The following is a 24,768-nucleotide window of genomic DNA, read 5'->3' as shown; positions in this document are numbered from 1 at the left end:
AATTCTTGGAACATACACACAAAATATAATGGCTAACGAAAAGCAGGGTTGAATGAGAATAGATATCAGGAAGTGGGGAAAGCTATAGTTACTGTCCTGACATGGAGAAGAACTCCATGGAATCAACAAAAACAACCAGTATTATGGAAAAGCAATGGGGTAGGCATACACACGAGCAGGCAGTGTATGCAGGATATCCAAAGCACACAGAGGTGAGTGCTAGGTATTTTACTTTTTAAGGAAAATTGTATCCTTGGGCTGTGCCTGATGTGATAGCCCCAAATACAGTGTGTTTGATGTGATTTCTTGTGTATGATAAAGAAATTGGGAGGCATGTGATGGATTTGTCTGGAGTGAGGACAAAGCCCAGGGTGGAACCTTGGAAATTTCTCAGGAATCCAAAAATAACTGTGATTGCTCTACAGAGGTAGAAACAGAAATGTTAATACGTCTTGATGACCCCTGGAGATTAAATTGCTAAACTGGACCATGCTTTTAGTGATTGATAGTGAGTTTTGCAGGTGTGAAGAGAAGGAGAGATTTTGAGGTTGTGAGATTAGTAGGACCTTTCCTGGAGATCTTGTTGTTCCAAAGATATGCATCCCTGCTTTGGGTGGGGAGAGACTGAGTCAGCTCCTGCAAGACCACTAATCTAGTCTAAGGAGTCCAGAAAAGGCCTTTTATTGGGTGGAAAGATAAAGAAAATTGATGTAGGAAGTTCATTTATTTATATTTGTTAATTATTGTATTTACTAGCCCAAATGCCCATTGTATGAAAAAATGCAATGGGTGCTACCGGCCTCTGGGAGGGAGAGCGGGCAGGGTGTGTGTGGAGGCGACATACCTGGGAAGCTGGATGGGGCAGGGAGCAGCACAGGAGCTGAGTGGCAGGGTGGGGAGGCCGGACTTGCTGGCACTCACTTACAGACACGGCTTGGCTTTGGCGAGGGGACTCCTGCTGCTTCTGTTCCTACATGTGCGCTGATGTGTCCCATCTGCCGCCGCATGGCGTCCCGGTGAGACTCATCCGGCAGGCAGCTCCAGGTGCTGTCGCAGCCTCTTCGGGGGCACGCCATGGCCAGCTTGCTAGTGAGTTTCCTCAGAGCAGGGCGGTACTGGCTCAGCCAGCACCACCTCCCTCGCGGACATGCCCTCCTCCGAGGTTCCCTTGGCTGCCTCCTCTCAGTGACCTGCCACGGGGAACTCGCTTATCTCATTCGTTGTGAAGTTGGAATTTAACCCCATCTCAGCAGGTTGGCTCGAGGCGCAGGCCTCCCTTCCTCGCCGCCCAGGAACCGTTTGGCAGCAAGGCTGGGTAAGCAGCTCACACGCACCGATCAGAGGTGGGCCCACTAGGAGCTGGCCCAATGCAGACATGCCCAGCTTTGCTGGGTGCATCTGGCTTGGGCTGCTGGAGCAGCAGAAGCACTGGACAGGCAGGGGCTTCCTGTCCCAGACAGCACCTGGACAGTTGGCTCCTGACCCGGACAGTGCCGCGCCGCCCACATGGGCCTTTTAGAAATATAAGAGGAATCTGTGGTAAGGCTATACCCCCCTCTCTGTGGGCTCAGGGCAGTTTACTGAAATGATACAGGTAACTCCATTTGTAATATTAACATGGTGATAACATCAACATAGTAATAAAAATAACAACATTATAGAACAGTGGAATACTGTGAAGAACATTTAATTAAACTCATACTGAGGCCCAGGGGGTTGGGTGAATTTGTAGTGGTTGTCGTCGGAGGGAGGCTCGGGGGCCAATGGGAAGCGGTGTTTGAGATTGACCTCAACCAAATACCTGGGAGAGGAGTTCCCTATTGCAGGCCCTGCAGAACTGTTCAAGTTACGTCAGGGCTCTTATCTCCTCTGGGAGTTCATTCCACCAGGTGGGGGCCAGGATGGAGAAAGCTCTGGCCCTGGTTGAGGTCAAGCAGGCTTCCTTGGGGCCAGGGACCACCAGGAGGTTGGAGGTAGTGGAGGGGTATAGGCAGAGAGGCGATCCCTCAGGTATACTGGGCCTATGCCTTGTGTGGACTTAAAGGTGAAAACCAAAACTTTAAGCCTGATCTGGAATTCAATCAGAAGCCAGCTCAACTGCCGGAGGATGGGCTGGATGTGAGACAGGTATCAGTTTGAAGCTCAATCTATGACTGTAGGATAATATGGTCTCTTGATCTCAGAATACTGGCAATTCCATTAAAAAATCTTTTGAAAAGTCAAACTGTCTCACACTGTCTTGAAAGATTCACATGTGTCTTTAGAAGACATTAATACTAATGTATTTCTCATAAATTATAAGTACTCATAATGCACAGCTTAATTTGGATGTAGGGTGGTTTTAGTTTCTTGAATACGTACATATCAACTATGCTTTAAAAATTCATATAAATAAGCTGAAAAAATGGCATCTTATATTAACAGGAAGTTTCTTGGTTAGGATCCAAGGCATCATCCACTTAGTTCCATATGCCTTAGAGAAATTTGGATTTGTTTCAATCAAACAACATGGCAGTTTGGCAGTACTCTTTCAAAATTGAGGACACTAGCCAAATCAATTTGTGATATGGCATGTGTGAGTGAGCTTTCCTTTACAAAGAAACTATGCCAAACCACTTCAATGGGTGTATCTATAGTCCATAGCAGCAGGCTCTTGATTATAATAGTGAGTTTTAAAATAATGGGACAGAATTTATCTAGCTAAATGTCATACATTTCTGTTAAAAGATTACTTTTTTAGAAGAAGCAATCCCAATGGCCTCTTCAGCAGAAGTACTTTTATATGGCATGGGTAAAATAATTGGATATGTAGTAAACTAGAACTATATTTTCAGAAATTTAGTGGGTTTTTTTTTCCTTTCTTTCTTCACTGCTGATTGTTAAACAGTGTGCAATAAAACCAAATTTCTTAACAGTTTTACTTATTCTTAAATTATTATTTAACAGTATATATTTTGTTTTTAAAGATTAAAGAACGAGGATCTACAAGAGTCCATGCCCTGAATAATGTCAACAAAGTGCTTCAGCTTTTACATCAAAACAATGTAAGGTTTGAGATGTGAATATTTATTTATTTCCCTGAAAACTAATTATTATGATGTACTGTAAATCTAAACTGTATGTTATGTGTTATATGATGTTATATATAAACCACCCAGAGCCGTATGGAAGGGCGGTATAAAAATCTTAAACAAACAAACAAACAAACAAACAAACAAACAAATAAAATAATAGCATGTGCAATAGTATTCTGAAAACTTAGAAGCTGGGAGGAATGAATAAAACCCAACATGCCTACATCTTAATTCCCAGAGTCAGGTGTACTTGTGATGATAGTTCATTTACAATTACAGTGAACTTGTATTTCTTGTTTGTGAATTCCCAAGGATGATACTTTATAGACTTCTGAATCTATAGTTCAGGCTTCCTCAACTAGGGTTTCATGAAACCCTGGGGTCTCTTGACAGCCTTGAAAGGGCTTCCCAAATGGGTTCGAGTTTTCTAATATATTTTTTAAATTTGTTAAACAAATTTACACAACTGTGCTTCCCAATCATATTCTGCATGAGCATGCCACTTCTGGGGTTTCTTGAAGCCTGAAGAATGTTTCAGGGGTTTCTCAACTGGCAAATATTAATTTTGAACATGAATGATTAACATAAATGGGCTGCAGGCTGGGTCCCCAAAGGTCTGTTCGTGTAACTAAAGATGTGTCTTGGAAGTTGGGCTATATCATCATATCATACCACATGAAAAGCATTGGGTGTTTCTGATGACATGCCTAGCCTCTGATTGGCCCTCACTGCAGGACATGCCTCCAATAGGGTGAGTGCTTTCCCCCACTGAGAACCAGTCAGAGGCCCCCATTCTCCTGTTCCATGCCGCTTACCAGCACTTGCCATGAGGAAGAAGATCCAGGAGGAGGTAAGCTGGGGTGCTGTGGGTGGCCATCCACGTGTACTCCAGCCCTCTCTGCCATACCCCTAACTATGCTTCCTGGTGGAATGGCTCTCCGAGTGTGCCCTGGGCTGGCTGCACTGCTCTCGACAGATCTCTACTAGTGTACAATATTTATTAAAATGGAAACGGGAGAGGAGATGGTCTTTGTTTGGTCTTTGTTTGTGGACACCAGCAATAAATGGCTTTCTCATCTCTCTGAAGCAGGAAGTAAAGTAAGAGTATGCCTTTTGTATCTTTGTAGAGCAAAAAATGATTTATGGGGCGATGTGGTTAGCAGAGAGAGATGTGTATACCTTTCTTTTGTTTTTAAAGAGGCACACAGTTTCCCTGTGGCAGTTTTCAGGAAAGTTGCTTGAAAATTGAAATTAAATTAAATTAAAAATAATATTTTATAAAGGAAAAGGAAAGATGTGGATTAAGAATTAAGCAGATCTTTTTATGTTTTCAGGTGGAGCTGGTGAACATAGGAGGAACTGACATTGTTGATGGAAATCACAAACTGACTCTTGGCTTATTGTGGAGCATAATTTTGCACTGGCAGGTAAGGGAAGCTGGTGCTTTGTTTTCTTTTAGTCTTGTATGAATAATGAATTTGCATTATAATGGTTGAGGCTGGAGTCAGCGAGGTACATCTACTGCTCCCCCCGGGCTTTTGAACATCGTTGACCTCCTCCTTCTCCGCCCCCCTTAGTAATGGGGGTAGGAAGGAGATTTTCTGTTTCCGCCATGTTGTGATGGATTTTAAGTCTTTTAATGGGAGTTTTAATGGGGTTTTAAGACATTGTGACCTGCCACGAGCCGCTTAGGGAATGGCGGGAAATAAATTGAAAAATAAATAAATAAACAAACAAACAAATAAAGAAAGAATATTTCTAGCTGTAACCTAAAGGCCATATGTGAATTTGGCGCTGTTTTCAACAAATCCTGAAAGTCTAGGAACTGCTTATCTTGTAGCTGTAAAAAAGAAAGCTCCAGTGTGCACAGTAGTGCTTGAATATAACCAAAGAAGTCCCCCCTTTTTAATCCCACCTTTACTGTGAATTCATAAACAAAATGGATCAGAAATACTTCTGATCTTGAATCCCATGTTTCATTTTCTAGTCATGTTTTCAGGTGAACTCAATCAAGTTTGATTTCTTGGTATTGCATATTTTATTTGAAGTGTGGGATGAATGGTTCCTAGGAACTGCTGCATTTTTGCAGTACAAATCAAGTTTATGCTGACTTGAATGAAGGTGACATCCTAATCCTGGCGTGTGATGTAGAGAAGTCTAGCCATGCTCAATCAGCTGTAGTAAACAATAAAATGTAGATTGCCCTTCCCCACACACAAATAAAGGAGCTCCTGAACAAGCTATACAATTGATCACTTATGGCATACTTTTAGGGCCATCCCGCACAACTTAAATGTAGCTGGTCTTACCTTTTGTAAACGCTATTAATTTAATGTTCTGCTTGACGTCGTAAACAAACGCCAAACTCCCGCCATACTCCAGCAACAATTGGAATTTTATAGCGCTTAGGGGGAAATCCAAAAAAAGTGGATTCCCCCCCGAAAAAACCACTACACTTCTGAGCACAAGCCGCAGCACATCAGCGAAAGACATGTGCATTCTCAAAATAGCGGTAGAAAGAATGTCCCTCCCTAGCTCTCGCCCCCGAGCTTCCGGAGATGCAATCGCCATTCCCCTCCCCCCTTAAACCAGTCAAAGCAGCGAATAAGCGAGGCTTCTTCAGCTGAAGTTCCTCCATGAGCAATTTAGAAGTGCTTAAGAGTAAAACAAAGCACCCTTCTGCAATTTAAAGTGTCTTTAAAGCTTCCGAGCACAATACAGCCCCCTGTTCGATACTGCCCGTAATTTAGGCCAGAAATCGCACCCATTTGGGGATCATGAAGTTAAAATTACTCAAATCCAGGAGGAAGTGAAGCAAAACAGCAATCTCTAGTGGAAATGGTTACTTAGGCAAGTAACCCACCTATTGCTAGCACAAGCAGCGCCCCCCCTGTGAGTGTGTTTATGGTATCCCCAAGGAGAAGAAAAGAAGAGTGAAAGCAGTTGCTATAAAGGAGGTAAAAGTGGGATGATTGAGTGGAGTGGGAAAGATTGAATGAGCATGTCATAGCGTTCTAGAGTAGTGGAAAGAACAAGCTGGGTAGCCAAGTGTGGCCATGAGGAATATTGGGAGGAAAGAAAGCAACATAATGCCAAACGAGTAAGTTAAAAGCAAAGGGGTACATTGCAGATGGGCACTTACCAGGTGGGTTCAAACACAGTGGGAAGAAGAGGGATGAAAAAAGGCATGAGGAGTCAGTTGCTGGAGTTTATAGACTCGGTTGACTCTATTTTAAGATAGAATATAGATGTTTATATTTTACACCAGTGTTTTATATATACATTCAAAGGCCTTTTATGTACATTCCTTTTAGGTCAAAGATGTTATGAAAGATATAATGTCAGACTTACAGCAAACAAACAGTGAAAAAATCCTATTGAGCTGGGTGAGACAGTCTACTAGGCCTTATAGCCAGGTCAATGTTTTGAACTTTACCACCAGCTGGTCAGATGGACTCGCCTTCAGTGCTGTGATCCACAGACACAGGTAAGTGGATAGTTATAAAATACTGCTTTGTTAGTGAAATAAATGTTTTCAGAGTCTCCATATCAGAGGGATGAGCATTCCTTAGTGTGAAGTCTCTGGCTTTCTTTAAATAGAACTATAATAAATGACAATGGAAAGTTTTCTTTGAACATACAGCCTTTTGTTCCTTCCCCCATTTTACAGTAAATAAAAATATTTGAAATTGTTCTAAAGCCCACTTGACATGTATTAAGAGTGAGAGAATTAGCTATTTCTTGTTTAGAAATTGTTGAGTAAGGAACAGTCAGTGGCAATAATGGCTTTTGTTTTTAAGAAATGCACAGGAAAAAGTAAGATAAATTCTATAATCTTAATTAAGCCTGAGAGGAATACTAATATCCCATGAATTCATAAATACAAATGAAAATCAAAGGTAAATAATTTTTCTTGCTTTATTTCAAGTTCAATACTGTAGTATTGTGCTAACTGAGGTAATGCAACTTCTGATGATAAAACTAATATTGTTTTTTGTGGACATGTATTGAGGACATGTATGCCCCATTCCAGCTCAATATTATCATGACTGGCTGTCATTAAAATCAGTGGAACAAATAACTCAAGTCCTAAGGTTTTCTTTGACATTTGGTCACAACTAGTATGCCTAAGTAAAATTTGTGGGATTGGATATTTAGCGCAGCAAATTGTGGATGGTATACTTGCTGCCTTCTCTTTTCTTTTCTACTTCCTCTACCCAGAAAAATTCCTTTGATAGTCCAGGAGAGATTAAGGAACAATATGGTATAAAATGTGGGTGTTGCAATCAGAAGGGGGAAATTGGCAGACATTATATTTTTCTGCTCTTGTGTGGCAGAATGGGCCTGCTTCGACATGCTGACCATATTCCACCCTACCCCACTTTTTACTATTTGAAAAAGTCAAATTTCAATTAGCATTTAAAACCTCCCAATCTCTTATTTCCTGCTTGCAGGAGAGGAGGAGGGCTTGAACATCCCATTGTCTTTAGCTGTGGATCTATTAGCATTAGCTAAGGTACTGCCTAGCTAAGGTACTGGCAATTGACAGACCTCCCCCTCTCTGCCTGGTTTCAGTCCAGAGGAAAAACCCTTGGTAAAATGTTCAGTTGTTGCAAATTTCTCTGACTGTAGTGTATACATTCTAACTCGTTGTATGCCACTCTTGAGAATGGTATTTTGTTCAATGATTATTAGACTAACTTGTCATCCTATCTTTCCACCTTTGATAAATCTCTTAATTCTTAATCTGATATGTTTAAAGTTGCCATAGGAATAGGTAAATAAGTAGATGATCTGCTCTGCTTTTTGGGACTTCATGATGAAAATATTTGGCGAAGAAAAATATTAGGTGCCTTATCTGTTGATGTTTGAATTGGCTGCTGTGATCCAACTCAATGGTCCCCTCCAGATTAGATTACTGCAACTCACTCTATACAGGGCTACCCTTGTATCTGATCTAGAAGGTTCAGCTGGTCCAGAATATGCCTGCCAGTGTTCTTAACAGGAAGCAGATGGAGAGAACGTATTGAACCAGTGATCTCCCAGTTGCACTGACTCCAGATTGAGGACTGAATTTGTTTCAAAGTGATGGTTCTTAAAGTCCTAAATGATTTGGGACCTTTGTACCTGTGGAACAGCCTTCCCTCCTATGCCCCTCAGAGAAGTCTATGATTGAGCATACCAAATTTGCTCAAGATTTCTGGGCCCAGAGAAATCACACTGGCTTCAAGCAGAGCCAGAGCCTTTTAAAACAGTTCAGCAGGGCCTGCAAGACAGATAAGCATAAAGCATCCCCATGGAGGATGGGTCCATCAGTGTCTACTAGCCATAGAGACTTAAGGAAAATGTATTCATAGGCAGTAAACCTCTGAATCCAGTAATAAAAGATAATATCAAGGGATAGCTCTGGCCTCTGTGTCTCTTTGCTTCAGGACAACTTGTTAGCCATTATGGGAAACAGGATGCTGGACTAAATTTACTGGCACATGTTCCAGCAGGGCTGGTTTTATGACCTTATAATGTGTGTAAATCACTATGAGTATTATATAAATAATTTTTGTTGGGTTTGTAATTACTAGATTTATGGACTTGCTTATTATTTTATTTCCATTTTCTTTGTCTTCAGGCCTGAGCTATTTAGCTGGGATAAAATAACTAAAATACCCCCTGTTGAAAGACTAGAACATGCCTTCAACATGGCTAAAAATCACCTGGGGATAGAAAAATTATTAGATCCTGAAGGTACGGTATAACACTATGCAGTGGAGTATTCATATTACATATTTGCTTTTTTAATGTAGCTACCTAGTTGTGTATATATGATACCAGCATTTATACATGGTACTCATTGTTTGCTTTTCTGTGTAACTAGATTCCAGTATTATATTACCGTATATATCCAGATAATTTAAGATCTTTGAAAAAACATATAGCATATTATGTGAACTCATAATCTGTGTGATTTTGTGACTAGGTGATAGAATTTCCATAATCTTCATAATGGTACTAATTAGTCTGTGATAAGATGATGCAAGTAGTTAAAAGTCTTCCTAATACCTGCAAATAGCCTCTAAAATGATAAAACAATATTTTGAAATAGTGTTCTGATGGGAGGGGTGTTTATGCCCACTAATTGGTAGAAAAATATAAGCTAGATCTACACAGATAGCTGTAAGTTACTGGTGGGGATGACAACACAGCAGCCCATTAGAACATTTATAGAGATGATGATGCACAGTTTTTGTAGCATAAATTTAGCTGAACTAGTAAAAGTAGTTCTGTGCTCTGGGAATGATTTCGCTGTGATTAATTATAAGAACATCCAATAAACATTTATTTTTCAGATGTTGCTGTACAACTTCCTGACAAAAAATCCATTATTATGTACCTGACATCCTTGTTTGAGGTTCTTCCTCAGCAAGTTACCATGGAAGATATTAGGGAAGTTGAGACTCTTCCAAGGAAATACAAAAAAGAATGTGAAGAAGGGGACCTGCAGGTGCTGTGTGCTAATGCCTATTCATTTCTGGCTGGTTCGCTTATGAAATATTAGGTGGCATTCAAAGATTTCTCTGAGTAAAACTAAATTCATTGTATCTTGGCAAAGTCTGTATTAGCTATCTCTATGGTTAAAGGAGTCTAACTGTATAAATGCTAATGCTTTCCGTTTCTAGTTTCATGTTAGTCAGTAAGGTATATTGGCATATTATTTAGAATTGAAATCCAAGACTTCCATATTGTAGAAGACTTTCAGTCTAATTACTTATTGTTCCTGTCTTGAGGAGTGGTTCCCCTTGAGTGTGAGGTTGTATATATCCTCCACTTTTATTGCTGTAACTGTGTTTGCTCATAATATTTATTATTTATTTATATTTATATACCGCCCTCCCCTGAGGTTCAGGGCGATTTACATAAAACATAAATTTTTTTTGTGGTCGGACAAACTATAAACTAAGGTTTTAATGTCACTAGCAAACATCTCACCTCTGGCTGAGAGTCTGTACACAAAGTAATATTTCAAATGTCTGAAGGGACACTTTGCCAAGTACTTGTCAGAGACCTGAGCTTGTACACATATCAGGTTTGGTGTAGCATACTACATGCAGGCATCCGGAAGCTGGACCTGTTACATTAGTCGATACTTAGAAAGGGCAGGATATTTTTACAGCTGAAGTCTCTTTACCAAGTAGAACTTAGGAAAAGATTTTTCCTGAGATTTTTTAAAAATGTGTTTTGTTCTGTTGCTAAAATTATTGTATGGCATCACGTTTCTCCAGAAAATGTTCGTTTTAATTGTTTTTGCAACACCTTATAGAACACATTTCTATAGTGTTGTAAAGTAAAGGCATCACAGGCTAATGTTTGTTTTTCTGTAAGTGGAATTTTTTTGAGTTTGTTTTTATAAACACAACTAAAAGTAGCTATGCAACATTCCCTTTATTAAAATGTTTTTGACAGAATAGCTAGTTTCATTCATATGTCAAATATCTCGTTAATCAGTTTCATAATACTGGAAGCTTATTTTGAATGGAAACCATTTTAATTTTTAAGTGTAGACATGTCTGACATGACAGGCATTGTTAATTGACTTGTGACTGTAAGATCATTAACAGCTGTCAAAGCTAGCCAGACAATTTCTAACAGGGTACAAAAATATTATATCCATATAGTGCTAATGAATTAAGAAAATGAGCTAACCAAATGTATGGGTATTGTGAAGGATGGGGCATCCAGAGTCTGTGAATGTGTGTTCCAAGAGATTCCATCATTTGTGAATGAAAGCTGAAAGCCCTTTGGGTCTTGGAGGCTGGTTCTGCACAGGCGGAAAAGGCCGTGAGGGAGGTCATATGGAAGCAGAGCTAATCCTCAGGCAGGCTCCCTCCTGGGCTTGCTGCAGATCAGGCTCTCAGTTGCCCTGGGCTAAGGGAATGTGGAATCTTCCATGTTCCCTTAGCCCGCTGCAAGGGTCAACAGGGCCTGTTCCACTGCAGGCCTGTGGGACACGCTTCCTCCTTTTCCTACAGTGCCCAGAGGGGGCAAGAAATGGCCAGGTTAACTTCATGGTGCTTCACCAAACTGCAGAATGGACTGGGGAATTTGTTTTTATTTTGCAGGAAGGTGGGATTGCATGGAATGCAATTACGTGGAACGCAATTGCGTGAAATGCAATCCCACATTCCTGTAAAATACATCCCCTGTGCGGCCGAAGCATTTGGCCGCTGTATTGCTTCCTGGGGGGACACATCTCAGTGCTTTAGCAGATCCAGCACTGTGTCCCATGGGGACATAGAAAACTGCGGAGCATGCAGCACCGCAGAATCACCATGAGTGATTTTTGGAGGAATGTATATAATGAATATCAGAGAATGTAAGTGGTGTGTGTATGTTGGGGACAGAATTGGGCTTTCAAGACAAAATTCTTTCATTATTGAAGGGTGGCTGTGCCCTGTAATAATTTTCCAATGGGATAAGACAAGACAAAATCCCTGTTTAGACCCTGAACTAATGCTTATGTATTACTCTGTGTTTTAGAGAATGAAATAGGTATGTACTTTACCTGGACTAATTTCTAGGACTGGCTCCCTCCTCCAATCCTGGCTTTTACATTTTTGTGTGTGTTTAAAGGGGTGTGTGTATATGTGGGGGGGGGGAGGTAGGCTTGTAAAAGCTATTTGCTCACACCCAGCCCACACACTCCTGCATTCTGGATCCAGGATTGCCCAATCAGATATAGCCTCCTTTAAAAATATAATGCATATAATCAAAACTGAATGGGAGGGTCCTCTTGTGTGTACTCTGTGCTGAAATATACAAGAGATGTGTGAAAGTTCAGATACAGGTCTTTGTTTTTGGTATTATAATGTGTGATGTGATGTGATGCTCATGCTTCCTGTTTCTCCCATGACTTGAATATCCAGAATATCTCTGAGAGGCCTAGTTTTCGTCTGATAACAGTAATGCTTCATACAAGACTTTCATATGTGGCTAGCATTTGTAAGTAGGCCAAATGTTTGTGGTTTATACACATCTGTTTTGATGCAAGTTACATTCCACATGATTTTATGATACATATACTTGCATATAGCAAAATACGCTAATTTTGCTCGTGTCTCCTCTGGTATTAAAGAACTATATGAAATTGCTGGGAGATGTCATCTGAAGATTTGGAATGAGTTGTCGCCAATATGTGGATGGCACTCAGCCTATCTCATGCTTCCACTGGATCCCAGTGAGGTTCTGGAATCTTAGAACTGATGTCTGGAGGCAGTTTGGGCTGGGAGGGCCAGTAAACTTAATCCTGGCAAAGTAGAGGTGCTACTTTTGGAGAGAAGGCCTGACCATGGATCTAAGGAGTCCCTTGTATTGGATGGTGCTGCACTCTTCCTAAAAGAGCAGGTTCACAGTGTGGAGTACTGCTGAGTTGGTCTTCCAGCTGGGAAGACAGATGGCTATGGTAGCCAAGGGTGTTTTCCATCAGCCCCAGCCTTTCCTGACTAAGAAAGGTCTTGTTACTGTGGTACATGCTGAGATGGGAAACCAAGAGGGGCCATATTGAAATCGATGAAATAAATAACAGATTAAATTTCTGCAGTGCAGCATGTGTGGACCTGCCATTGAAGAATATTGAGAAAGTACAGTTGCTACAGAATGCTACAGTGAGCTGTTCTGAATCTGTTATAGGATCATGTCATTCCTGCCTTGCCTATCTGCACTGGCTTCCAGTGTGTTTCTGGAACCAATTCAGGGTGCTGACATTAAAGGCTTGTATGGCCTGGAGTCTCTATAACTTAAAAAATGGTTACTTTTATATGAATCAACTTGTTAATTAACAGGGCATAGCCACCCTTCAATAATGAAAGAATTTTGTCTTGAAAGCCCAATTCTGTCCCCAACATACACACACCACTTACATTCTCTGATATTCATTATATACATTCCTCCAAAAATCACTCATGGTGATTCTGCGGTGCTGCATGCTCCGCAGTTTTCTATGGTAATTACTTTTATATGAATCAGCTTGTTAATTGTTAATTCTCTCACAATGGGAGAATTCCTGGAGGGATTGAAAGAGGCTGTGGTACGCCCACTGCTGAAAAAAACATCTCTAGATCCACGAGAGCCTAACAATTACAGACCCGTCTCGCATTTAGCGTTTCTAGGGAAGATGATTGAAAGGGCAGTCACAAACCAACTGACGGAATACCTGGAAGAAGCTTTGGTCCTAGACCCATCCCAGTCAGGTTTCCGGCCTGGCCATGGGGTAGAGACAGTGCTAGTTGCCTTGATGGACGACCTCCGTCGCCAGTTGGACCGAGGCGGGTCGGCACTGCTGCTATTACTAGACCTCTCAGCAGCGTTCGACACAGTCGATCATGAGCTACTAGCTCACCACCTCATCGATGCCGGAATACGAGGAACAGCCCTTCAGTGTCTGATCTCCTTCCTCTGGGATCGTGGACAGAGGGTAGCAATAGGAGAAAGAACATCAGACCGCCGACAACTTACTTGTGGAGTCCCACAGGGAGTGGTCCTCTCTCCTATCCTATTCAACATCTTCATGCGCCCTCTCGCGCAGCTGGTACGGAAGTTTGGACTGGGTTGCCATCAATATGCAGATGACACCCAGTTCCTCCTCCTGATGAATGGCCACCCTGACTCTCCCCAGAAGCATTAGCCAGCTGCCTAGAAGCAGTGACGAGGTGGCTCAAGCAGAGTCGTCTGAAGCTCAATCCTTCAAAGACGGAGGTCCTGTGGCTGGGTAGGAAGGGCCCATGTGAGGAAGCGCGCCTGCCTGCCCTGGATGGTGTGCAGCTCTCTATGGCTCACTCCACCAGGAACCTAGGCGTGATTCTGGACACTTCCCTCACAATGGAAGCCCAGATCACAAAGGTAGCATGGCTGGCATTCTACCACTTTCACCAAACCAAACTACTAGCGCCCTACCTGGCCCCGGAACACCTAGCCACAGTGATCCATGCGACGGTCACCTCTAGACTGGACTTTTGTAACTCGCTCTACGCAGGCCTGCCCTTAGTCTTGATCCGGAAGCTACAGCTGGTTCAAAATGCAGCGGCCAGGATCCTCACTGCAACACCGTGGAGGTCCCACATCCGGCCCATTCTCCATCAACTGCAGTGGTTGCCAGTTGAATTCCAGATCAGACTAAAGGTTCTGGTAATTACCTTCAAGGCCATACGCGGTCAGGGCCCAGTGTACCTGAGGGATCGCCTCCCTGCCTACGCCCCCAAAAGAGCCCTGCGCTCCACTGCTACCAACCAGCTAAAGGTCCCTGGCCCTAAAGAAGTCCGCCTGGTCTCAACCAGGGCCAGAGCATTCTCTGTTCTGGTCCCCACCTGGTGGAACGAGCTCCCGGAGAAGATCAGGGTCCTGACGGAGCTTAAACAGTTCCGCAGGGCCTGCAAGGAGGAGCTCTTCCACCAGGCATTCGGTTGAGACCATATATATATAACTGCCGGCAGCGACCAAAGGGCCCCTGCTCCCCGCCCCCCCTCAGAACACCACCTATACACTCTGGACCTGTTTGTATGTTGCAACGTTGTATTGTTTTTTGGTTATACAATTATAATGTTATATGTTTACAATTATCAGTTATTATTGCATGGTTACCCAAATGTTTTATAAGACTGTTCCATGTATTGTTCTTGTGTTATTATGTAATCCGCCCTGAGCCCCTGGGGAGGGCAGTATATAAATATAATAAATAAATAAATAAATAAATAAAATAAATGTTCAGGGGCTCTGCTGTGGTGCCAGGGCCGTCTGAGGCTAGGCAAGTGGCAACCAGTGAAAAACCCTTCTCAGGTGTTGGACCAAACTGAATGGGATTCCATTTCGAAGTGGATTGGTCTATGTTTCTCAATCATGTTCTTTTGCCAGTACACGTGAAGGCTTTTGTCTAGCAAACTAACCTTCCTTCTTGTTTGTTTTCAGTTGCTTGTGTGTGTGTACTGTTTTTAAAAGTTGGTTTTAAATGTATATTTAATTGATTAATGATAGATGCCTTGAGTGTCATACCAGATAGAAAGGCAGCATACAACTTCAAATCAATAAGTGAGGTATAGGAATTATTGCCATTTTGTTTTTTCTCCATTTTAGAGTGTAGTATCTGATGACCATGGAGACTCAGGAGCAGAAACACCCAGTACCGTGACAGAAGTGGACATGGATTTGGATAGCTATCAAGTAGCTCTTGAAGATGTTCTTACTTGGTTGCTCTCTGCTGAAGATACATTCCAAGAGCAAGAAGACATATCTGATGATGTTGAGGAAGTCAAGGAGCAGTTTGCTATGCATGAAGTAGGTTTTGAGGAGGAACAGTGCAAGATGTTAAGCAAGTTTTGTACATGTATGTTTGATAGCTTTAGAAAGCTCACAAGCCGTTTATAGTAGGTTTCTAGGGACATCACAAAAATTCCTGTTCTTGCAGCCTTCCTGAGAATGCAAAGATAGGGAAATGGCAATTGCTGACAAACCATGAAACTGAAATAAAAGATAGCAGAGGACACTGTTTTTCTTTTGAAGAAATTAACCCTCCCTCCTGTGTCTTTCTTTGAACATTTCAGATTTTTCAGTCCCCCCAGTTTGCTGAAAAATCTACTTAGAATATGTGTGGCCCTGAGCCTCAGAATTAAGTATCAGGGGCCACAGGTTTATAATAGTATATAGATGTGATGACATTATACCTTGTGAGATGGTTGTAGAGTAGGCTTTTGGATATTTGGTTATTTTCAGTAATACTTCTGTTTTCATCTATGTACCTCTGTCATGGTTTTAAGATTACAAATACAGAGAGGGGGTGGGGGAGAGAGAGGTACACCAAGAAATATGCTTGCACTTACCCTTGAATTTGGAAACTGAAGTTTCCAAACTTGAATTTGGAAAGGAAGTTTCTGCATGTGCAAAATGACATATTCTGAGAACATATATATTTCTTTAAAAAGCTACATAAAACTGAATTCTTCAGGAGAGCATATTTACAAAGGTAATGGGATTATAGTATAACAGAATAGTACAGGAGCATGCTTTAATAAAAAGAAAGGGACTATATTACTATGTATAGGACATACTATCTGTTGCTGTATATATTATCCTGTTATGTAATTTCTGAATAACATATGTTAATACTTAGAATCTTAGAGTTGGAAGGGGCCATACAGGCCATCTAGTTTAACCCTCTGCCCAATGCAGGATCACCCAAAGCATCCATGTGGCAACCAGCTTTGTACAGTCTTAATTCTGTTACATTGATTGTTAGAAGCCCCTTCTTGTTTTCATTGATTTGCACTCCTTGAGTCTTAGTGAAAAAGAAGTATAAACAACATAAATTAAATAAGTTTGCATAGCTATCCCAGTAAAGTCCAAAAGCCAAAAAAAGTATTTCTAACCAATATGATCTAATACAGATGACATTTCCAACTGACAGTCCTTTTTCTGCCATATCTCTTTTAGGTGATATCTTCCTTAGTTCTATGGCTACTCCATGAGAGTGATCTTGAGGTTATGCCAGCAGCTTTGAAAGATGGCTAATGTAGCTTTTACCTGGTTTTTGTTGTGGACATAACTCATAAACTGGCTCATGGTCCTTTAAAGTGTTGAAACACTGGAAAGGATCCAGAGAGCTACCATAAAAAAAGCTAGTAAGATTTTAGACTTTGAATAGCAAAACTGTCTGCCACTTCACAAACTATTTCTGAAAACTTCACAAGCAATTTTTTCAGCATTTGGGGTGGTCAATCAACAAACCAAGCCATCTAATTGTGCTATTATTTTGACTCTGGCCTTTGTGCTTTTGTGAACTTCTCTGGGAGAAGGGAAATAGGAATTAGGTTATTTTTCAGTGGTTTAGTTTAAATGTTACTTGTTGATAAAAATGTTCACATATTCATAGATCTGAGTTCATAAATATAAGGTCACGAAATATGATAATCTGATTTTTTTGGTGTCTTTCCCAGGGTTTTATGATGGAGTTGACTGCACATCAGAGCAGTGTGGGTAGTGTTCTGCAGGCTGGTAATCAGTTGATAGCCCAAGGCAATCTGTCAGAAGAGGAGGAAAGTGAAATCCAAGAGCAAATGACTTTGCTCAACTCTCGATGGGAGGCTCTTAGGGTCGAAAGTATGGATCGGCAATCTCAGTGAGTGATATCCAGACCAGTTTTCCAGATCTAATGTAATGTATGTTGTTTATTTTTCACTCTGGGCTGAGTGGACTTCAGAAATTATATGGTACAGCACTAAATTACTCTTCTCTGAGGCCCATTTAAATTGACTTGGCAAAAAAAAAAGTAGTTAAGTACTGTTAGGAGTTCAAGGAACTGTCATACAAATGTGTGTGTTTAAACTGATTTATATATCTAAACTTTTCCACCACCTTTCTCCACAACATATGTGTGTATGTGTGTGTGTACACACGCGGCAATCGATTCTGTGGCATGCTAACCTGCTAAATCTGTTGAGCTGGAATCTGATGTGAGGAGTAGATAAACTGGAATAAAATGTTGGGGCGTGTCTGTGAACACTGGTGACACAATCAGAGATTTAGAATAAATTCAGCATTTTCTGTATATTGATTCATGGATTGGCACACATACTCCAGACCACAGTGGTCCTTAATGAGAAAAGAACAATAGTAACCTGCACAAATACAGGCAGGTGTCTTAGCAGACTGAACCAAGCTATATGGTACTGAAAAACGCAGAGGTGAAGTTTCCAAGTTATTAACAGACTTTATCTTAAACAATTTCCCCCCCAAATCTGATGGCAAGTATAAATACATCCTGATATCCTCTGAAAGGAACTTTTAACTGTAGCAATTTTCATTTTAAATTATTCTGTTCAACAGAAGCAAAATAGCTTTATGGGCATGTATGTTATGCTCAAATAAATCTGGATTGTAATGCTATCTAAACATAGTATTGTATTTATTTTTATTAAGATAAGGTACTCTTATCTTTATGCCGGTACTGATGTGATAACTCTGTCTTTGTTTCTTAAATAAATGAACAGCCTCCATGATGTTTTGATGGAATTACAGAAGAAACAACTGCAGCAGCTTTCTAACTGGCTGACTGTTACAGAAGAACGCATTCATAAGATGGAATCTCAGTGCTTGGCTGACGATTTGGAGTCATTTCAACAGCAGATGGATGAACATAAAGTATTTTCCTCTTTGTTTAATAAATATAATAGGAAAAAAGTTTACTCAGTCGTGGCACAAGTTTTCTGGTTGCCTTACCAGTGGAGTTGCTACTGTGGAAACTTGCTTCTTTTTTTGGTTAAGATTTGAGTCTTTTTATATGACAAGCAGACCTGCTGTGTGCTTTGGGGTCGAAGGGCGACACTGGTTAGGGGCAGTTAGCTTCCTTTTTTTTAAATATCAGGATTGTGCTCCAGATTCAGTAGTGGTTATGATTCTAGGCTAGTTGTCTTAAACAAACCTTCAGAATATAAAGAAGTCATTACTAGACATTAATGACCTGTGATTAATGTTAAATTAATGCTAGGAGCAATATTTGTACATAGAAGTAGTTTCTTTCCTGGTGAGTGAATGGGGCAATGAGTGTGGCTCCGGGTTGCAAAGATCTTCCAAGATTACTCGTCTTTGCTCTGACCAATGACTAGAGGAGAATAAAAACGATTAGGCTTGTCAACGCTGCATGGAGGTCCCGTGTTCAGCCTCTGCTGAAGCAGCTGCACTGGTTGCCAGTTTGTTTCTGGGTCAGGTTCAAGGTTTTCAAGGCTATACATGGCCTGGGTCCTGCATACATGAGGGACCGCCTACCTCCTTATGCCCCCCGCAGGGCACTTTGTTCTGCGGGTAAGAAGCTGCTGGTGATCCCAGGACCCTGGGAGGCACGCCTGGCCTCGACAAGGGCCAGGGCCTTTTCGATCCTGGCCCCTACCTGGTGGAATAAGCTCCCTGAAGAGCTGTAGGCCCTGTCGGAGCTCTCTGATTTCCCCAGGGCCTGCAAAATAGAGCTCTTCCGCCATGCGTTTGTCTGAGGCCGGGTGGTGGCCTGGAGGCTAAGATCGGGCCCCTCTCCCTGGGGGGGGGGGAGGGCAGTATTAGACTGGCCTAGTTCCCCAGATTGTTCCACCCTATGCTCAATTATCCATCTGCTCCCTTCTGCCCATCCAGTGGACCTATGTGGGAATAGTTTTATTCAATTGCCATCATTGTGATGGAGTCACTGTTTATGGGGTTTTTAATGGGGTATTTTAATGGTTTTAAATGTATTTGTATTGAAATATTGTGAACCGCTGCGAACTGGTTTTCGAGAGCGGTGGTCATAAAAAGGTCAAGGTATCCCCTGTGCAAGCACCGGGTTATGTCTGACCCTTGGGGTGACACCCTCCAGCGTTTTCGTGGCAGACTCAATACGGGGTGGTTTGCCAGTGCCTTCCCCAGTCATTACAGTTTACCCCCCAGCAAGCTGGGTACTCATTTTACTGACCTCGGAAGGATGGAAGGCTGGGTCAACCTTAAGCCGGTTGCTGGGATCGAACTCCCAGCCTCATGGGCAGACAGCTTCAGACAGCATTTCTGCTGCCTTACCACCCTGTGCCACAAATCGAATAAATAATAATAATAAACTATCAGCTTTCAAAAGATCTTTAACATTTTAATTGCCCTTCAGTTTTCATTCTTCTTTTCTTCTCTATTGTGACTAAAGTCAAATTGCAAATTGCTTGTAGCATGTATAAATTTGACTTTCCATTTGTTTATCCATCATGAAATGCTTGCAAAGATAATAATCACTTATTCAGGTGCCCTCTAGTGGCAAGTCTGAAAACAAGAGCATGCAAGGCATTGATGACCAAGCTATTTTGGTGCTTTCAAGCGACGGCTTGGATCCAGCGTGGTGTTTTCTAATGGAATGGGAGTTCTGTGTTTTTTTTGCAGGCTTCACCATTCCCACTTCAGCCTTTCAATTTTCTTCTAGTGTTGCTCTTTAGGGTATTATTTTACCCAGGAACAGTATTTTGGGGCTGTACTTGCCTTGAAAATCCTACAGGGTCACCATAAATCAGCTGTGACTTGATGTCATGTTTTATACACACAGTGTGGGGGAAAGAGCCAGGGAAATCCACTCCATTCATGGAAATCCCTTTTGTTCTGTGGAAATCTCTGCCGGAACCAAGCCCTTATATTTTCATATAGCTGGCAGAAATAAAATGTTCCTTTCAATACTTTCAGAGTCTACAAAATGATCTCGAAGCAGAGCAGGTTAAAGTAAACTCATTGACCCACATGGTGGTCATCGTAGATGAAAACAGTGGTGAGAGTGCCACAGCTCAACTGGAGGAGCAACTGCAGGTTGGTGGGATTTTATATTCCAGTTGCTGTGTTGTTGTTGTTGATACTCCTGTTGAAGTTCTTGAATATGTGTGACTACTGTATTGTGGCTATAACACTATTGCTCTCAAATTGTAGCCTGTTTTAACCTTTTTTAGAGGACTGCTGAAAGATTGGATCTTTTGTTTCCTCATGTGATATTTTGGCCCTGTTTTTCACTTCAGGTGAAAATGTCGGATTCAGGCAGATTATTGATGTGAACAGAGAAGAATATTTTTTAACTATGTTGATTCTGTAGTATGTAATGCACTGAGTAGGTGAACTGGTGCAGCCAGTGCATGAATTAAGGATTTTCTTTTCAGATATGGGAAAAAAAATAACTGATTCTGATTCTGTCCCATTTTGGGTTCGATTCCGGTCTGCTCCTGGGTACATGTAAACTGTCGAAATGCAAAATGCAAAAGAAAGGGAATTGTCTGACCTTTGCTTTCCCTTTTAGCCATCTCCCCTAGTACCTCTAGAGATTCCAGAAAAGAATTCTAAAGTAGGCATGCATATGTGGTTCTCCAAGTATTTGGATCAAGTCTCTGAACCCTGAAGTGCACCTTTTAGGGCTCAGAGAAGTAATCAAGAAAATACTGGACGATCTCTGGCTGAATAAAATCTTGGACTCTAATTTTTTCAAACTGCTAATTGGAAGTCCTTAGGAATGGCATTAAGTCTAATAAAACTATCTCAGGAAGTGGATACCCTGCTTTGTTTTTGGAGTCCATTCAAATCAGATTCTATCTTTAGGTAAGACTAGGTTTTTGCCATAAGAAAAAGAAGGGGTTGTCTCACAGTTGTATATGAATTACTGTTATGTCAAGCAATATGAAAACTATAACTTTTTATGGTGGTAGAGGGAAGGTTTCATTTGGGGTCATGTTCCTTTTGAGTAAATACTGTATACTATTTTGGAAATTTTACCAGAGGTAAAAAAAACTAAACATATTTTTAAAAGATAAATACAACCCTGAAATAGCTATTCTTCTGTTTATTTTAATTTTAGTTTTTCATCTGTTTCCAAGGGGGAAAAACATGGTCTGTTTTGTTATTTCCAGAAACTTGGTGAACGCTGGACAGCAGTTTGTCGTTGGACTGAGGAGCGATGGCTGAAACTCCAAGAGATTAATATCTTGTGGCAGGGACTCTTGGAAGAACAGGTTAGATTTATTTACTTGATTTGATGTATAACTTGTTTCATTCCATTTATAATTATACCTGGCTTTTCTCCTAAAGTTTAAGGTGGCTGTCTTTGGGGGATTTGACCCCTATAGTATTTACATTAAGCAAGCAATACAAGAAAAAGGTGACGAAAGAGCTTCCTAAACTTTATGGGATTGTTTTTTGACAAAACAAATATAGCTAGACCTGTATTGCAAGGAATTCATTTCGACGCCTGTGACCTCTATTTTTTTAATAGTGCTTCTTCAGACTAAGCCAATTGATTTCTGTAGATTTAGGCTGAAATAACAGTATAGGATGTTCTATTAATAAATCTAATTTTAAATAGAGTCAGATTTAAGCTGGCATTACATAAATAATTATTTAGAAATAACCATTTTGCCTTAATAAGTTTGTTCATGAGACTTCTACTAAATTACTGTTGTTCCATTCTCAAGGATGTGAAGAGGGCTTTGCCAGGTGTTTGGTCAACCACGTCTCCCTCATGACTGGTAAAAAACAGTGGTGGGGAGATCCAGGCCCCTCTCCAGGAGATTATCAAGTTATCCTTGGATTTGGGGACTTTCCCAGAGAGGTTAAAGGAGGCTGTGGTTATGCCACTTTTGAAAAAAATAGGGCTCCATCACTTTGACCCTGCCAGCTACCACCCAGTTTCACATTTGCTGTTTCTGGGGAAGGTGATTGAGCAGGTGGTTGTAGACCAGCCACAAAGCTTCCTGAAGGAGACATTGGCCTGTGACTCTTTCCAATCAGGCTTCCACCATGGTGGAGACAGCTCTTATGACCCTCACAAATAATATCCAGAAACAGTTGGATCTAGGTGGGTCAGCATTGCTTTTGTTGTTAGACCTGACAGTGGCATTTGACACTGTTGATCATGGGCTATTGGTCCAATACCTAACCAACATGGGGATCCAAGGCATAGCCTTAAAATGTGTACACTCTTTCTTCCAAAGTCAAGGACAAAAGGTGGCACTAGGGGAGAGAATATCCCAGCGGTAAGCCCTTGTGTGTGGAGTCCAGGGAGCTAGTCTCTCCCCGATGCTGTTTAATATCTACATGTGCTCCCTTGCCTAATGGGTCCATGATTTTGGCCTGGGTTATCATCAGCAGACTGATGATATCAAGCTATTTCTATTGATGGGAGGCCATCCATCCACACACTCCAAGTCCTTGGCCAGATGTTTAGAGGCTCAAGAGGAGCAAGCTGAAGATAATCCAGCAAAGATGGAGGCCCTTGTGCTGGGTCAGCATGCCAGAAGAGATGCAATGTAACTCCGAACCTTGTCTGACACCTGTGGTCACCATCAAGAACCTAGGTGTGATCTTGGAGGTCCAGGTCACAAATGTCACTTGCCAGGTGATCTTCCATCTTCACCAGTCATGACACACTTGCACCATATCTTTCAACACCCAGCCTATACACTATGATCCATGCAATAGTCACCTCCAGCTTAGAGTTCTGTACCTTGTTGTATGTTTGGCTGCCTTTGAAGCTGATCTGGAAGTTCCAACTGGTCTAGAACACAGCAGCTTGAGTCCTTACTGGACTCCGTGGAGAGCACACATTACACCAGTGCTGTCCCAGCTGCACTGGCTCGGATTGGAGACCTAATAAATTCAAGGTTCTGACATCCAAAGCACTTAGCAGTTTGGGACCCTTGTATATATGGAATGGTGACTTCTGCTATGTCCCCTGAAGAGCACTTAGATTAAAAAGACCAGAATTTGCTCAAGACCCCTGACCCAAAAGAGGTGATACTGGGCTTGACCAGGATCATGGCTTTTGTAGCCCTGGCTCAGTCTTGGTGGAACACTCTTCTTGGGGACCTCAGGACCCTCTGGGACCTTCAACAGTTCCAGATAGTTTGCAAAACATAGCTGATCCACCAGGCCTATGGTGGAGGCAAAGAATTTAAAATCAAAGATTGCTGGCCTCCCTGCAAAAGAATCCCCCCCAATCAAGAAAAACTGATCTGCCACCATTACCTAATCACCTCCAATGACACTTTAAGAGGCATTTAAAATAGTTATAATTATATATTTTTATTATGCAAGATTGAATTGTATGTTTTAATAAGCTGTGACTCACCTTGAGCCAACCAAGAAGAGCGAATTATAAATGCCAGTTTGGTGTAGTGGTTAGGAGTATAGACTTCTAACCTGGCAACCTGGGTTTGATTCCCTGCTCTCCCACATGCAGCCAGCTGTGTGAGCTTTGGCTCGCCACGGCACTGATAAAGTTGTTCTGACCAAGCAGTAATATCAGGGCTCTTGCAGCCTCACCTACCTCACAGGGTATCTGTTGTGGGGAGAGGAAAGGGAAGGCGAATGTAAGCTGCTTTGAGACTCCTTTGGGTAGAGAAAAAGTGGCATATAAGACCCAACTCTTCTCTTCTCTTTATCTTATTTATTGGTGAAGAAGTGATCCCCCCCCCTTCTGAGAGACATATAGCAGTTGCTTCTGTTACTTATATGTGAAGAAGGACCACGTGACTAGTGAGTTAAAGAAGGCAAACCTTGGATTGGCTGCAGCAGTATGCTTGCACAGGTGTTGTGGATCTTCTCTGCCAGCTGCCCATGATCTCAGCAATACCTTTAGGGCTTTTCATAGTTTAATGGTCTATAGTTGGAATAGTTAAAAACATTTCCTGCCTCTGTCATTTTTTTGCTAAGAAAAAAAATCACTCTCACATGAAGAATTAATTTTCACTGTCCGGAATATATAAGTGATTTTTCTGGTATCTAGATGTGAATCTTCTGGTGGTGATCAATAATTACAATGTGTTTAGAATTATTTATATGTTCACCGTGCTATGAGATTAGTGAATAAGCCTTTCTGTCTTGTTTACTGCCAGAGTCTGGTTATCTGCATGATGGGTGAGATAAAGATAAGCAATTCGCCTGCTGCTTTCCCTGAGTATAAGTCAGTATTACATATAGATAGCATCCAACTTGTTTTTAAAAAAATGTGATTCTTTAGTGCTTTTAAGACCACTGAGGAGCTGAACATCATCAATCATAGATAAGCAACAATATACAAGCAACAATATATTCAAAGGACTGTATTAACCAACAGTAAATGCTGGAGATAGTCAACAGACACTGCACTGACAGTATTAAATGTGGTTTATTAATCATACAAGTAAAT

The 24,768-nt window shown here is 41.4% G+C and overlaps 1 protein-coding gene across 5 annotated transcripts in view; it reads left to right on the top strand.

The window, feature by feature from the left end:
* UTRN (utrophin) overlaps positions 1 to 24,768 on the top strand; it is a 503,173-nt gene that overhangs the window by 93,556 nt on the left and 384,849 nt on the right. For all 5 annotated transcript variants that reach the window (XM_077350828.1, XM_077350839.1, XM_077350815.1 and 2 more), the window contains 10 exons: positions 2,967 to 3,044; positions 4,409 to 4,501; positions 6,389 to 6,561; positions 8,701 to 8,816; positions 9,419 to 9,573; positions 15,192 to 15,392; positions 17,048 to 17,229; positions 18,101 to 18,251; positions 20,292 to 20,411; positions 21,494 to 21,595. In XM_077350828.1, coding sequence (XP_077206943.1) covers positions 2,967 to 3,044; positions 4,409 to 4,501; positions 6,389 to 6,561; positions 8,701 to 8,816; positions 9,419 to 9,573; positions 15,192 to 15,392; positions 17,048 to 17,229; positions 18,101 to 18,251; positions 20,292 to 20,411; positions 21,494 to 21,595 — 1,371 coding nt within the window. The remainder of the gene's footprint in view (positions 1 to 2,966; positions 3,045 to 4,408; positions 4,502 to 6,388; positions 6,562 to 8,700; positions 8,817 to 9,418; positions 9,574 to 15,191; positions 15,393 to 17,047; positions 17,230 to 18,100; positions 18,252 to 20,291; positions 20,412 to 21,493; positions 21,596 to 24,768) is intronic.

The sequence above is a fragment of the Paroedura picta genome, chromosome 1 (assembly GCF_049243985.1).
Source record: "Paroedura picta isolate Pp20150507F chromosome 1, Ppicta_v3.0, whole genome shotgun sequence".
NCBI classification, from domain to species: domain Eukaryota; kingdom Metazoa; phylum Chordata; class Lepidosauria; order Squamata; family Gekkonidae; genus Paroedura; species Paroedura picta.
The sequence above is the reverse complement of the archived record's forward strand: the minus strand, read 5'-3'. Positions and strand labels throughout refer to the sequence as shown.